This window comes from Macadamia integrifolia, chromosome 9 (assembly GCF_013358625.1).
Source record: "Macadamia integrifolia cultivar HAES 741 chromosome 9, SCU_Mint_v3, whole genome shotgun sequence".
NCBI classification, from domain to species: domain Eukaryota; kingdom Viridiplantae; phylum Streptophyta; class Magnoliopsida; order Proteales; family Proteaceae; genus Macadamia; species Macadamia integrifolia.
Genome location: NC_056565.1, coordinates 32,538,187 through 32,554,379, shown reverse-complemented (window position 1 = coordinate 32,554,379; position 16,193 = coordinate 32,538,187). Strand labels below are relative to the sequence as shown.

The 16,193-nt window shown below is 40.1% G+C and overlaps 1 protein-coding gene across 3 annotated transcripts in view; it reads right to left on the bottom strand.

Moving 5' to 3' along the window:
• LOC122089408 (protein NO VEIN) overlaps positions 1-16,193 on the bottom strand; it is an 81,613-nt gene that overhangs the window by 13,010 nt on the left and 52,410 nt on the right. For all 3 annotated transcript variants that reach the window (XR_006143319.1, XR_006143318.1, XM_042659112.1), the window contains exon 8: positions 4,353-6,611. Coding sequence is in view for 1 of the 3 variants with exons in the window: in XM_042659112.1 (XP_042515046.1) it covers positions 4,353-6,611 (2,259 nt within the window). In the remaining 2 variants the exon portion in view is untranslated. The remainder of the gene's footprint in view (positions 1-4,352; positions 6,612-16,193) is intronic.

Below are 16,193 nucleotides of genomic sequence, written 5' to 3'. Positions count from 1 at the left end.
TTAGTGGGGGCTCAGGCCACGGCTGATTAGACCTAACCGAGAGATCACTTTATACCCTCGGTGGGGGCTCTGGCTAAGGACAAGCAGACCTAACCGAGAGGGGAATAAATCCTCAGTGGGGCTCTGGCCCAAGCCAAGACTTTATATGCAATTTTCCTTCCTCAAGTCGAACTCATCAGAGGAATTAGGGGGCTTCTAATACACATTAAACCAATCAACCAATGAGTGATCAACACATGACACTCGACAGAAACTAAAGATACCCATAGGAAACAAGTGACCTCAGATCCCGAGATCCGAGGAAGATCCTACCTTCCCATCTTTACAAAATCATAGACAAACTCAATCTCTCTAAACGGGGGAAGCGGACGTAACTTCCCTTTTTAAAGAGGATTCTCTATAACAGAGATAGAAACTTGGTTGGGCACAATCCCATGACCGACCTAACTTACCAAAGAGGGAGGTCGTCTCCTAGTAGGACTCTGCTTCATCCTGTGCTATAAAAGGAAAGGAGCCGAGGTAAAACCCAGCCTCATTAACTCAGGCACACTATTACTCTCCCCATCTCATTACAACTGTTGCACGGATTTCTGACTTGGGCGTCGGAGAGTTTCCCTCGGAGCCTTCTTTAGGCCACTCTTACCTCTCGTTTAGCTATGTATGACACACTCCACTACCAATGGATATTCGGCCGCAACATGAGTTAAGAGAGTAATACTCACTATAGTATGTGAATTCTGGGTTACGCTTGTATCACTCGTGATTTTCTACTTTTATAGAGTGATCCTTTATGAAACATTTATTTGATTCTAACAAATGATTCTTAAACTAGATGAATATTAGCCCACAAAAATGAGGAAGCAACTCATAAGGACAAAAGAAAACCTTTTAGTTCAAAAAAAAAAGTCCAAGAATTTCTCTAAAGAATCAAATTTCAGTCAATATGGATTCTGGTCACTCTCGAGATTTAGAAACCCCAGGATCACTTAGAAGAAGAGATACCAAACATGCCTTGATGCAATTTCAAGCTTTTTCAGCTTACCTATTTTGCGCTATATTTAGCTTCAATGGATGATTTTTTATGCTTCAATTCTCTAAACATCTGTTCGGTTGTAGATTTTGAATCATTTTTTATGAATGGTTCAAAAGCCGAAGTCCAAGAAATTAAAGGGATATCGATTGTGCAGTAGTGCTTCAAATTTTGGAAGCTTAAGTACTGCCAATCAGAATAATAGGTTTTGTTTCAAAATGCGTATCTTAATTATCGGTATGTGTCGGTGTATATTGGTTGTGTATCATTGTATATCAGTTGTGTATCAGTGTGTATAGTATCAGTATCAACATATTTATGTATTGGCCAATATGATACGTTACGGACCAATATTTTAAAATATGGTTTGACCTTTAGGCACCGTTTGATAACATTTCTGTCGTTTATGTTTCAAGAAACGGCAGAAACAGAAATTTCCATTTCTAGGAATAGAAACGAAATTTTGGGTGTTTGATAAACCTTGTTTCTTGAAACATTTCTCTGTCTCTTATTCTGCAAATAGGAAACCGACCCCTCCAGACTCCATTGCCATTTCCGATCTCCATCCTCGATCTCTTCTTCCTCCTTGTTCCATGTTTACTGGATCCATGTTTAAAAAACCCCCTGTTTGTCATTACCTTGATCCTACTCTTTCACCCCCTGGTTTGTAAAATCCAAATTGAAGCCCTACTGTAGTTATAAGATGCTGCAACATCAATGAAACTAATATCCACCTTCCCAGATAGCTGGCCTCGCTAGTCCGGAGATACTGTCCATAGTAAAGTTGAGCAATGCGAGAAGCAATCTTTCCAATCTCCCATCTCTTAACCCCCGCCTCAACTAGCTTCTGGCGATTCTCTTGTTGGAATTTCCATAGCTGCGTGTATACCTTGAAGACCTTGTTAAAATAGTCATCATTCCTGAAAGATGTATACCAAAACTTAGGGTTCGAATGCAAGGCAGAGGACATACATTTTGGATACAGAACAGAAAAGAAAAGAAAAAAGACGGCGGAGGTCGCACCTGTTTCTAGCATGGTAGGGCGAATCCCTAATGCGATTGAACTTCTTATCGACGATGCAAAGCATGAAAGCAGATTTGAAATGTATACTTGAATGGAAACCCTAACCGTTGAAGGGAACCCCGACGCCTACGACATTCCCTCGATTGCCAATGCCGATGAAGATGAAAGGGAACCATTTTGGTCGGAGGCGGCAGCGGCCATATTCGACAGAGAAGGAATTGGTGACAGTGGGGCATTGGAAGAAGAAGACGAAATAAGTCCCATTTCCTTGCCTTCACTTGTTTCTAGAAACGACGAAACAAGTTATACTTGTTTCATCATGTCCGTTTCTAGGAACATAAATTACCATAAATTTTGATTTCTATTTATGAAAACAGGAGAAACGGAACGAGTTTGTCAAACGCTTCTTGTTCTGTTTCTGTCGTTTCTTGACATAGAAACGGCAGAAACGCGTTTCTTGAAACGTTATCAAACGGGCCCTTAGTTCCATGAGGTTTTTTTTTTTTTGGTAATGGGCCTTTAGTATGGGTTTAGGTCATAGTTGTCAACGAGGTTCAGCCGGTCTGGACCTTAATGTATCACTGGAAGGAAATTTAGACAGCAAGGCAACCCAAGGCGTTGGATGGGTGCATAAACGCATAGGCGACAAGGCACCAACCTAGGCGATCAAGTGTATTTTTTATTTTCCCCTTTTTTTTTAACAATATTGAGTTTGTTCAATACACCTTATATCATTAAAAATCAACATTAAGTCATCCAAAATCCACATTTAGAAAAATGTTCTTGATCACAAAGAAGTTTGACAGGTCAAATGATTTTACTTTCACATGAGACCTTTTGTATTAGGTAGAGAAAAAACCCGGCTTTTCCAACAAGTCTAAGATTATGCTTAAATCTGAGTTCTAATGACAAAGTTATGTTCCGAGCAAACTTCTTTTAAAGTGCATAAATGCTATTAAAATCTCCTGAATGAAAATAATTTTATGAACATGAAAAAAAAAAATTGTATAATACATTTATACCACATTTTTTAACAATGTTTAGCCATAATAAGATTCATAAAGTTTTCGGAATTGAAAAAAATCCCAGCATTGGAAAGTTGAAAATCACCCCTACAACAAAAAAATTAGTTTTTGTTCTTGGACCGAGGGGTTGATTTTTATCCTTTCGGAATTTTATTTTAAGACTACTTTTATTTGATTCAAATAAGAGGGTAATTGTTTATTTATAAATAATATCTTTAAATAAATAAGGGAGCTTAGCACTGTACACGAAAATTATTTAATGAAAATCTTTGATTGCTTCTTCTCCATATAAGAACTCGTGTTCGACCAAGAAACCCCTTGTGTTCGATCAAGGCCTTGTGTTTGATGAAGGAAGAGAGACCAGCGTCTGATCTAGTTGACATCTTGCGGTGTGAAGCCCAGATAGACCTCTTATTGTTCTTCTTTTAATATTGCTGTTGGTTTTCCCCTTTATTTTCATTCATTCTCTTATCCCTGCCTGCAACAAGTACAGTTCCTCGATTTCTTCCTTTAATTTTCCAGATTCTAGAAGGTTGCATGTCACATTTTTTTTTTTTTTTTTTTTTTTTTTTGGATTCGGCAATTCAGCCATCTGATCAAATCCAAATTTTGACCAGACTTTCTATATCTCTAAAATATGATTCGATTCAAATTTGGGACAGTTCTGTAGGTTGGATATGGAGATATCCTCTAACCTACCCTCCCAGAACCTGAACCATGTTTCTTTTTCTGTTCTAAAACCTGCTGTTTCACTTCAGTTTTGCGAGTCAAAATCAACTTCTGAAATCAGAAATCGATTGGGCATTATTGACCTAATTGCTGGACCCTAATTTGAGGCTCAAAATTACTATATTATCCCTAATCGGTAATTTTTTGCTGATCTCCTATTAGCTACTGTTTTTTCATATCAGTCCTTCAATATTAACACAAGATCTTATCAACTGGTACTACATTATGCTACTCTAGAAGTATCCACTATGCGGTAAATGACTTCAGCATTGGTAGCATTTCGGGTCAAACTATGTACTCTAAGCATGTTGATTGTTTCGGTATCCAGGCATTCCATGTCGTTTATGTAAAGCCAATGTTGCAACATGGAGACTTTACCTATCAAGTGAAAGAACATGTATAATCAACAGAACAGACCATAATAATCAGAAACTTTAAAGAGAAAACCCCCCAAAAAAAGTGCTGTATATTTCTTAGGCTCTCACATAAATTTTAATAGGAATATTTGCACAGGTATATAGCTTTTAATAGAGGTAAAACTTGCCTTAGGAACAGCATAAGGAGCACAAGGCCCCAGAATTGACCGTACTGCTTCACAATCATAGAATAAATCTTTAGGATAGTGAAGCTTTTCATCCATACTGGATACCACCCACTGCATATCACAGATGCTGTTCATAAATGAAGACTTGAAGGGTTTGCTCTCCTTTGTGGTTTTAAAGATGCAGTGGCCCATCATTTTGGTACTAAAACAATCATCCCACATGTCGTCAAGAACTTCCAAGAGATATTTACACTTTTCCAGGTTATTATGTGATGACAGCATAGATAGTAAGTGGACCAGTTCTGGAGATTCCCAATCCTCAATAACTGACGCCGAGGAAATAAGGTCTCCATCAGGCAGCATATTCATTAAAACTGAATGAGATATATCAGTGGCTTTCTTCACAACCTGAACTATTTGCACAAAATCAGTAACACCTAATTCCTGAAGGAACTCCCTCCACTTTGTCAGTCCAGATGATAGTGATTTGATACTAGGATGTTGCAAATACATGACGTCAACCTCACACCATTTAAAATCTGAAGCACCAAGCAACTTATTCACATCAACAGGATTCCCAAATTCTCTGCTGAAGTGAATTGATAAATCAGCAGTACGTTTATAGCCATGATTTGTCAAAACAAAAACTCTATTTTTTAATTCTGAGACTATGTTCTCCCTTTCAACACGACAGCTGAGGCAACTAGACTGGAGGTGGAGCATTACAAATGATAGGTATTCTGTCATCAAAAAATTGTCTCTATTCATGATATCATCATCACATACGGCCGGTATGACATGTACTTTGATAATTTCATGTGCAGATAACCTCTGGACACCAATTGTTTGAAGCATCCTCACAATATTGTCTACTGATATCTCTTCCAAGCTATAGGGATTTACACCAGCTGCATTTACGAAACCAGGCCTCACAGTACGGAGTGCTGCATATAATCTTCTGAAAGCATCGGTACAATGCTCACCTTCAAATCCACTGTTAACAGCATCAGATGGTAACCAAATTGTACCTTCAGCCACTGAACCATAGGTACCGTCTGAAAGTGGAATAAATGCAGTTTCCCTTAGTCTTCTCATAAGATCTGATTCTATGACAGAGTTGAGAGAAGTTTGCCCTGAAGATTGGACCAACATAGTATAAAGAGTGTTTAGCCATGATGATAACCAATGCAATCCCAATGAATCAATTCCATTATCTGTTTGACAAATGGATGATATAACGTCAATTAGGACTTTGGGTCCATAGTCCTCAACACCTAAAGCCTTTGCTAAAGAATTGGACAAAGTTATGTCCTGATCTAGGAAACCCAGCCCAAGATGCTGCTGAAGCAAGCTTTGAGGTAAGATAACACGAGCTAGTTCATTCCAGCCCCTTAGAACCTTGCAAGGAGGAACCCAATCCTTCGCATTTCCCTCCAGAAGCAAACAGTTTGACATGCGTAACTTAGAAATAATCATGCGAGGAAGATGAGAAAAAAAACCATGAACCTCACCATCAAGTGGAACAAAACTCATAAAAGTTGCAACAGCTTTTCCTGGACTCTCATGGAAACAAGGGAGGGCACAAAATGACATCTCAGCACTGACAAACAAATGAGGAAACTCTGACAGCAACCACTGATTCCAGGCACTACCTCCATCAACCTCTTCTCTAGACGAAGGCAGAACAAAATCACCTTGAAGAATAAATTTGAGACCATAAGTTCTCAAGGGAAGAAAAGCAAAAACTGGCTGTTGTTCCAGTTTTGGCTTGTAATCCCCATTGTCTGATTCCTGCAGAGTGAAGGCTATGGCAATTTCCGTAGTTTGCACATCAGAGCGAAAAACATTAGCCTGCAACTTCTGAGTTGCTACAAACCAACACATGTCCTCTTTCCCATGAGAAACTTTGACTATGCCATTCCCCATGGTTTTTCTTCTCATGACTATGAGTGTATCATCAAGCATGTTCTTAAACTTTATACACTGAAGGCGATGAAGAAATAACAGCAAGGACGGATGAAGATCTAAAAACATTGACATGATACTGCCGATGCCCATTCCCTCAATCAGCGTTGACCTGAAGGGAAGAACAATGCAAGTGTTGCAGGAGGTAGTACTGGCGTCACAGCACAATAATCTACTAAGCATGTCAACATTACAAGGAGGAACAACTGTGGGCAAAACAAAACCAATCTGACCCTCACTTATATCAAACTTAACATGAAACCCATTTGAATGAATCTCAGGAGCATCTGTGACCTGAAAAAAGGAACCAATTCCATCAGTTACCAACAGAATATAGACAGCAAAAATATGAAATATGATGCATGGGCAAAGAACAATCTTGCCTATACTTCATTATTTTTCAATCTGTTCACATTTTTTTAGGGGGGGCGGGATTTTCATTTAGCCCCTAAAGATTATAACAATAAGGCAATAACAACAATGGCTCCCAACTAATAAATATGCATATCCTGTCTCTCTACCCAAATAACCAAATTTCCTCATTACCAATAAAATTACATCGCAGTTTAATGCCTACTAAATATTAACAGAGTATATTAAAAAAAAAAAGAGTCCAGCATCCTATAAAATTAAATACTTAAAATAACAAATTGTATTACCACCATTTTGAAGCAATGTGGATTTGTAATTGCATGATTTGTCGAACAAAGGTGAACCAAAAAACAAGAATGTTGTATCTATGATGCCCTCTTCATAAATATTTACATGAATAATAACCAAAAACTTAATCTATAGAATTTTTAATGATTGAAAACAAATGATCCAACTGGAAACACAAGGAGAACAGGAAAAAAACAAGTAGGGAAAAAGGGGTCACTTTGTCGTAGATGCAAAACCAGAAATGAAGGAAGAGGCCCTTTGCTATGCACTTCTCCCCTATTTAGCAATTCACAGGCTCTACAGGCCAAGCACTTTTGCCATGCAGAGCTTAATAGTGATCGATTCGAGTCTTAGTGGTCTGCTATGGTTGCTTCTTTGTTTTTCTCTTATTTTGGTGTCCAAGCATATACATATTTTGGTCTAAAGTGTAATTTAGTAATGTAATAATGGTATTTTGGTTCAAGAAGTAGTGGAGATATGCTTATAATTTTAGTTTGACAGGGGCATTAAGGTAAGTTTTGCTAGTTGGACATTTTCAGTTTGTTTGGGGTATTTAAGGTAATACAGTAATATTTAAGTTTGTTTCATAAAGTAAACTAAGCCGTGATTGTATTCATCAATTGTTCAGTTTTCTAAGTTCCTAGTTATCTAATAGTCTTTTTTTTTTTTTTTTTTTTTTTTTTTTTTTTTGGGTGGGGTGGGGTGAAATAAATAAGTCATTAGCAAGAAGAAAGAGGTGAAGGAATATACAGGCCCCGAAGGGGAAAAATAAAAAATAAAAAGCCAACAGCAAGCAGCCACCAGAAAACTAATGGGAGGGAAGAAGGATGGAGACAGGGAGTCCCAAGAAACAACAATGAGCCTGTTCCTTGGGGAATCACGAACAGAGCAAGGGGAGGGGGGTGGAAGCATCCTGAGCTTATAACTAACATCAAAGTAGATGGCATTAAATTTTGTCGAGAGAACAGGAGTCGGAAGTCCATCTACGAAGATCTCTTTCCATCCAGACGTGGTTGATGGCAGCACAAAAGGCGTGCTTACCAGCTATGTCACAAATAGTAGATCCAGCAAATGTCATGTCAACCTGATGAAGATTGAGCCTGTAAGAGAAAGGGCCTGCTGGTTCCTTCGAACCTAGCCCAATGTTGGACCAGCCACCCCATGGCCCATCGAGCCAACCCCAATAACAGAAAACACTGGTCACATGAACAGTAACCGCTGCGGTTTGTTCTCGAGTGAAGCTTCTAGATGACTAGCCACTTGTCCACTCAATGTGGAAGAAAGAAGGTTCAAGGAGTCCATCAGTCCCATCGATTTCAGCAAAGTAGTTTTTGATTGCCTTTTTTTCTGGTGAATAAGAAATGCACTACCAACAAGAATGGGAAAGAAAAGAGGGGGGGGGGGGGGAGAGGGGAGACCCCAAGATACAACAAGGTGTTCCTTGGGGAATCGTAGACCGGACGATGGCGAGTAGTTAAATATATTTGTTAGGGAATATTAGGCTAGTTAGTAGTTTTTATTTTTATGTATTGTCAAGTAGTTGGGTTTTAGGAAAGATTAGTTTTAAGTCTTAGAATTTATTTTCATGTTAGTTTATAATTTGGTTACTTTCCATTTGTAAGCTGAACTCACTCCTATATAAAAGAAGTTGATGCAATCGATTTTAATCAAATGAAGATTTGAAGTTATGAATTGAGTTTTAAATCATGTCTGAGAGAGCTAAACTTGAGGGGGTGAGATGCCTAACCCAAAAGGCGAGATGCCTAAGCTTGAGGGGTGAGATGCCCAAAACCTATCCCTTATTCTTCACCCTTCTCAACCCCACCATCGAGCCCTTTCTATTTTCTTATTTTCTCTTTTATTTTACTGTTGAGAGAGTGTGTTGAGAGTCACTATAAGCCTGTCTGAAGACCTAAAAAGCACATCCACAAGATAAGTTTGAAGACCAGTCAAGGAGACCAGAATTACCAGCCATTATTAGGGTTTTGGAAACTTTGATTGAAGTCCAGATCTCACAGGCCTGTCCTCCACTCTTCAAGCTCTTTTGAGGATCAGTTCTACCCTACAAAAGTGACAACTCGATCAGGTACTTGGAAACTTTGGAGGCCTGCTGCCATCACAGCAAGATTTCTCCCATTCGAGCTCACTAAACCCTAGTTCTGTCAGGGTTTCAGCCTGTTGTGTTGCTGCATCAATATCAGCCCATCATGGACCAACTTTGGAGGATCTTTTGGCCTATATCTAAGCTACAGTCAAACAGATTTGCTAGACTATTAGGTCCTTTTGTGTGAGTTCTCTCAATTCAGCCCAGATTTATAGTTTGTGTTGTTATTTTGAATTCCAAGTCTGAAACTGTATTATAAGATTGAGGTTGGAGTTTGATCATCAACTGGGGTTGTTTACTCTTGTAAACCACCTTACCTCACTTTAGGGCTTCAGAGAATTAGTAATAAGCTCTTTTTTTTTTCTCCCTCTTTTGTGCTTGAATAAAAATATATAAAAGGACAAGAAAGAATATACAAGGGGAAGAAAGGGGGGGGGGGGGGGAGTGGCAACAAGGTGATACAAACCATTAGGGTGGAATGGTGGATATGATAGAGGGGAAAGGCCCAGGAGACAACAATGAGCTTGTTCCTTCAGGAATCTCTAACCGAACGGTGGGGGAGGGAAGCAAGCTTGGAGCTGATGCCAAAGTAGATGGCATTCTAAATCTTATCATATGAGCGAGAGTTGGACGTCCATCTACAAAGTTCCCGCTCCATCCAGAGGTGGCTGATCGTGGCATAAAATGCAAGCTTCCCAGAAATGTCACAAATGGTAGGGTCAGGAAATGTCATATAAACCAAGATCAATTATCTACTGAAGGGGAGAATTCTTCTACTAAAAGGCCAACAGCAACCGAGGACTTTTTTCCAGATGATCGAGAGGGAACAGGAGAAGAAGAGATGATCAACATCTTCGGTTCCATTCAAACACTGGCAACATGCAGGAAGAACATGAATGTGATGGTAAATGAGGAAGGACTGCGTAGGGAAGTAGTTGGCAATAGCCCGCCAAGCAATGAAGTAGTAGCAGGGAATATGACCTTTAAACCAAAAGACTTTGCACCAAAGGACAAGAGGGGCTTTTGATCTAAAATAGTTCCAAACAAAAGAGGAGCTAAACAAACTGGAGGGGGAAGGATTAAAGAGGATAGAATCCTCTCTTCCTCTCTGGCTAGGGGGAAGAGGCAGGGAGAGAGGGGCTCAGATGTCAGCTAAAGGGGGGAAGGAGAAGGGGCCCAGTAATCATTGAAGATGATGGAAGAGACAATAGCCAAACGGTCCAGGCCAGAGGAATAGACAATCTTGGGGCTAATAACCGGGAGGAACACTCCTGCCAGATGCCAAAGGTCAACCCAAAGGGAGATAGAGGCACCATTGCCAATAGAGTAGGATATGGCACCCATAACCATGGGTCTTAAGCTAAGAATGCCACGCCAGACCCAAGAGGCATCCGGACTAGGAGAAGTGGTCCAAAGGGAGTCATGCTTCAAGAGGTGAGAGTAGACCCAAGTGACTCAGATGCCGTTCTGTTTGGTCATAATCCTCCAAATAAGCTTAAGGATTCCCGCGGAGTTATTGTCTTTGATGCACCTAAGACCAAGGCCACCTTCAGATTTAGGGAGGCAGACAATGCTCTAGTGGGTGGGGTGAAGAAACTTGTTGGAGTTTGCTCCTTTCCAAAGGAAGGTACATATGAGAGACTCAACTTTAATGATGGGGAGGGAAAAACAAAGACACTAGACAAGTAGAGGTATGTAGATTAGAGCACAGATCTGGATAGCTCAAAGCGCCCAACATAGGAGAAAAGCTTGCTCTTCCAAATCTAGAGCCTCTTCCTCGATAGGCCAAGAATGGGAGTACATTGATGAGCAAAGAGCCTGGTAGGGATGAGAGGAAGATCGAGATACTTGAAAAGAAGAGAGCCAAGAGAGAATCCCATTATCTCAAGGAGGTGTGGGATGTGGAAGCATAAGAAAAACCCCAGAGAAGAAGACAGGATTTGGGAAGATTGATACAAAGACCAAAGAGAGGCTCTTAAAGAGAGGGAAGACATGATGGAGAAAATGGAGAGAGGATCAGCTTTCGAGAAAATCATGAGGTCATCAGCAAAAGCGAGATGGGTAAAAGATAGAGGCTTACATTTGGGGATGGGAGTGATAAGATGAAGGTCAATGGAAGATTGGATGGATTTGCATAGGGCCTCAAGGCCAAGGGAGAAGAGAAAAGGGGAGAGGAGGCAACCTTGGCGGATATCGACAGAGGAAGAGAAAAATCATACGGTGCCAACATTGATTAGGATAGAGAAACAGGGAGTAGAGATGCAATCAAGGATCCAATGGACAAAATTTGGGGGGAAGGACATCCGGAGCAAGACTTTGGAGATGAAATCCCAACTGATAGATTCAAAAGCTTTATGGATGTCGACTTTGAGAAGGGCCACCGATCCATGAGACTTACGGTCAAAACCTAAAACAATTTCATGGTACATAAAGATGTTGTCAGCAATACTTCTACCAAAAATGAAAGTGGATTGATTTTCACTAAGTAATCAATGACCTTCTAGATTGGGTTGGCAAGAATTTTGACAATGAAATTGTATAAGAACTTAAGATGTTACAAAGGGAGATGGATTTGAAGTCCTGCATTTAAGATACCCCTTTCGATTTGGGAATGAGGCAAAGAAAGGTTGATATCCCAGCACCATTGATTTAGTTGAGATCAAAGAAGCAGCTTTTGATAGCCTGAATGAGGTCCAACCTAATGATATCCAAGTGGGAGGAGAAGAAACCTATACAGAATATGTTCGGCCCAAGAGATTTATTAGCTTTGCGAGATAGAACAGAAAATATTTCATCATTCTGGCTTGGATAGCTCTTAATCACTTAGGCTGCGTTTGGTAGTCATTTTGTTCCAGAAATAACGTTTCGTGTCAAAAACAGAATTTTTCGTTTCTCTGTTAAAAATTGTTTTTTGCCTCTAAAATGGTGTTTGGTAAACCTGTTTTAGTTAGAATATGAGGACGAGGGAAGAACAATGAGATGAGGGATAGGGAAGAAGATGGAGAAGTAGAAGAAGAGAATTAGTGGTATGGTGGAATAATGTGTCATGAGTAAAGTCTCACTAACACCAATATATTACTTCACTAATATATTTACAAGATATTATACATACCACCCTAAGGAGAGAAATTACCCATACCTCCCTAAGGAGGAAAAGGAAATAAAACATAAGATAAATTACTAAACTACCCTTAGAGAAACATAACTAATATCTCTAACACTCCCCCTCAAGCTAAAGAATAAATATCATACATTCCCAACTTAGATAGCAAAGAACTAAACTGATGATGAAGAAGACCCTTTGTGAAGATATCAATCAGCTGATCTCCAGTCCTCACAAAAGGTGTGCATATGCAACCAGTGTCAATCTTCTCTTTAATGAAGTGTCTATCCACTTTTATTTGCTTTGTCCTGTCATGTTGTACAGGAATGTAGGCTATACTTATGACAGTCTTGTTGTCACAATAAACCCTCATAGGTGCCTCAGTATCAAATCCCAACTCTTGGACCAGCCTTCTCAACCAAAGAAGTTCACACACTCCATGAGCCAGGGCTCTAAATTCTACCTTTGCACTAGACCGAGCCGCCACAGATTGTTTCTTGCTCCGCCATGTAACTAGGTTTCCACCTACAAATGTGCAATTGCCTGATGTAGACCTCCTATAAGAGACAGAGCCAACCCAATCTGCATCAGTGAAGCCTTCTATCCTCATGTGGTTATGCTTGGCAAAACGTAGTCATTTTCTTGGAGAGGACTTCAAGTATCTAAGACTGCGGTAGACCGCATCCAAGTGCCCACTCTTGGGAGCATGTATAAACTGACTCACCACCCCCACTGCATAACTAATATCTAGACGAGTCAATAACAAATAGATAAGCTTCCCAACCAGCCTTTGACATTTCCTTGCATCAACAAGAGAATGACCAACATCTTCCTCTAGCTTATGATTCTGCTCAATAGGAGAACTTGCAAGTTTGCAGCCTAACATTCCTGTTTCTTTCAATAGGTCTAGAATAAAATTCCTTTGGCATATATTTATGCCCTTCTTGGATCTAGATACTTCAATCCCCAAGAAATATTTTAAGGGTCTTAGATCCTTAATCTCAAACTGTTGGGCTAAGTAGTTCTTCAAATTGGCTATCTTAGCTCTGTCATCTCCAGTAACCACAATGTCATCAACATAGACAATCAGAGCTGTAATGGTGCCATTACCCTGCTTAGTGAACAGAGTGTGGTCAGCCTGACTCTGGGAATAACCATTCTTCAGGATGGCCTGTCGGAACCCTTCAAACCAAGCCTTTGGAGATTGTTTAAGACCACACATAGCCTTTTTGAGAAGGCACACCTTTCCTGCAGCTGAAGGGAACTTGAAGCCAGGAGGAGTTTGCATATACACCTCATCTTCTAAGTCGCCATGTAGAAAGGCATTCTTCACATCCAATTGATACAATGGCCAATCCTTTTTCGCTGCCAGAGATAAAAGGACCCTTATGGTGTTATGCTTAGCCACAAGAGCAAATGTCCCTTGATAGTCAATCCCATACACTTGACTGTATCATTTTGCCACCAGCCTTGCTTTGTACCTCTCAATAGTACCATATAATCGGTACTTGATTGTATAGACCCACCTGTATCCAACTGGAGTTCTCTCCATTAAAAGGTCAACCAATTTCTAGGAAAATGGTTTGCTTCCATTTAGGGTCAAACATAGCTTCAAAAACATTCTTGGGAATAGAAGCAGATGAGAGAGCAATAGTAAATGCAGCACCTGTAGGGGAGAGAGTCATAGGAAACAAACTGGGCTATAGGATTAGCACAAGCTCTCTTTCCCTTCCTAATAGTAATAAAAAGGTCTAACTCTGATGGGGAAGGAAGGATATTACCTGACTGAGGAGGGTGGATCTCAGGAGTTGGATTCAAAGAGGACACTTAGCAGGTCTTCTTGTTCCTCCTTGTATACACAATGGTCATCTTTTCACTACCTGAACCACTTTTTGTATGGTCACCAACATCAGCAATATCCATCTCTTAGTGTTTCCCAATGTCAAGCATAAAAGGAGAGATAGGCAATGGAGAAAGAAAAGTAATCTCATTAGTAGCCTTTTCACCTCCATTATGCTCCCCCTGAAAAGGATGCTGAGGAGAAGCAAAAAAATGAGCAGACTCAAGGAATGTGACTTCTTTAGAGAGAAGGCCTTCTTCTGGAAGAAGGATGATAGCACTTATATCCCTTGGTAGTGGAGAAGTAGCTAAGAAAGATACATTTAAGTGCCTTAGGGTCCAGTTTAGTCCGAGCAGACTTATTAATATGGACATAACAAATATAGCCAAACACTTTAGGGGGAAGAGAAAAAAAAGAAGACTAAAGAGACTAGATGTCGAGTTGTGTTGGCACACGGTTGATCAAATAAGCAGTAGTAAGGAGAGCACCAGACCAAAAGGTTTTAGGAACACGCATGCCAAAGAGAAAACTCCTACTGACCTCCAGCAAATGGCGATTTTTCCTCTCAGCTACCCCATTTTTTTGGCGTGTGCCAACACAAGCTAGCTGATGGATAATGCCATGATCAATAAAAAAGTCTTGAAGACCACCATATATATACTCCCCCCCTTTGTCAAAATGAACAATTTTAATTTTGGTGTCAAACTGTGTACATACCATATGATAAAAAATTTTAAAAGCATCATACACATCACTCTTGTGCTTCATCAGAACAGTCCAAGTAGCACGGGAAAAAACATCAACAAAAGAAACAAAATAACGAAAACCAAGTAAATAAGTAGTAGTAGAAGGTGTTCCCAAACATCAGAATACACAATGTGAAAAGGAACAGCAGATCTATTACCATGAAAATGATAAGAAGAACGAAAATGTTTAGCAAAAATACATGGTTCACAATGAAAGATATGGAAACTAGGAAAAGAAGTAAATGAATGAGGTAATTGTTTCCTCATAACAATAAAAGATGGATGTCCTAAACGTTGGTGCCACAACATCACAAATTCCACAGAACTGCTATCAGTACGTCCACACACACATAAAACTAAGTTATAACCAAAGAAGGTGATTGAGGTTCAAGCAAGTAGAGTCCTTTCTCCACACACCCACTGCCAATAATCCTCTTCGTCACCAAATCTTGAAAGAGAAAATGAGAACGAAAAAAAGTGACACAACATTTTAAGGATTTTGTCAAATGACTCACAGATAAGAGATTACGGGTAAGGTCAGAAACGTGAAGAACAGAATCAAGTGAAATGGAAGAGGTAATAGAAATGCTATCTTTACCAGAAATGGAGGAAAGAAAGACATCGGCAACCCTAACCTTATCTCTACCAGAACAACTAGAGTACGTATCATAATAATGGGACGTACCAGTCATATGATCCATAGCACCAGAATCAATAACCCAAGATGGAGTTGTGGAAAGGGCAAATGAGGAAACCCACAAGGCAGAAGCTGAAGAATCTAGCACTGTAAAGGAAGAAGATGATGAGCCTCCCAACTGAGACATGACCCTGCGGAATGCTGCAATATCCTCCCTAGTAAGAGAGATGTGCTCTACCTGTGGGATAGAAGCAGACCATGTAGTAGTATGCTCGGTCTCAACACTCTAGGCTCTAGCTCCCCCACTACATCCACCACGAGCACCACTAGAACCACCACGCATGCCAAGAGGTCGACCATGAAGAACCCAGCATCTCTTTGGTGTGCCTAGACTTCCCACAATGGTCACATCGTCTGTCATCTCCTCGAGGTGGGTCTTGGCCTCGCAGAATCCTTTTGAGAGCCAGTAGTAAAAGTTGACCACTCAAGAGGAGGGGCATGTTCCATGGCCACCCGCCTGGTCTCCTCACTTTGCAAATAGCAACACTAATGTAAAATTGAACCACAAGTGATCTAATCCCAGGCAAGATCTTTACTAAATTCAATATAAACCAAATTTAGGGACATAAAGAATGAATAAAACAATAAAATAAGAGAATTCGATGGAGGGTTGAGAAGGGAAAGGAAGGGATCACACAATCAGATATTGTATAAATCCAACCAAGGAGGGAGAAAAATGGCATAAAGAAGGGGAGGGGAAGAATCACTCACAGCCCTAAGGCTCTC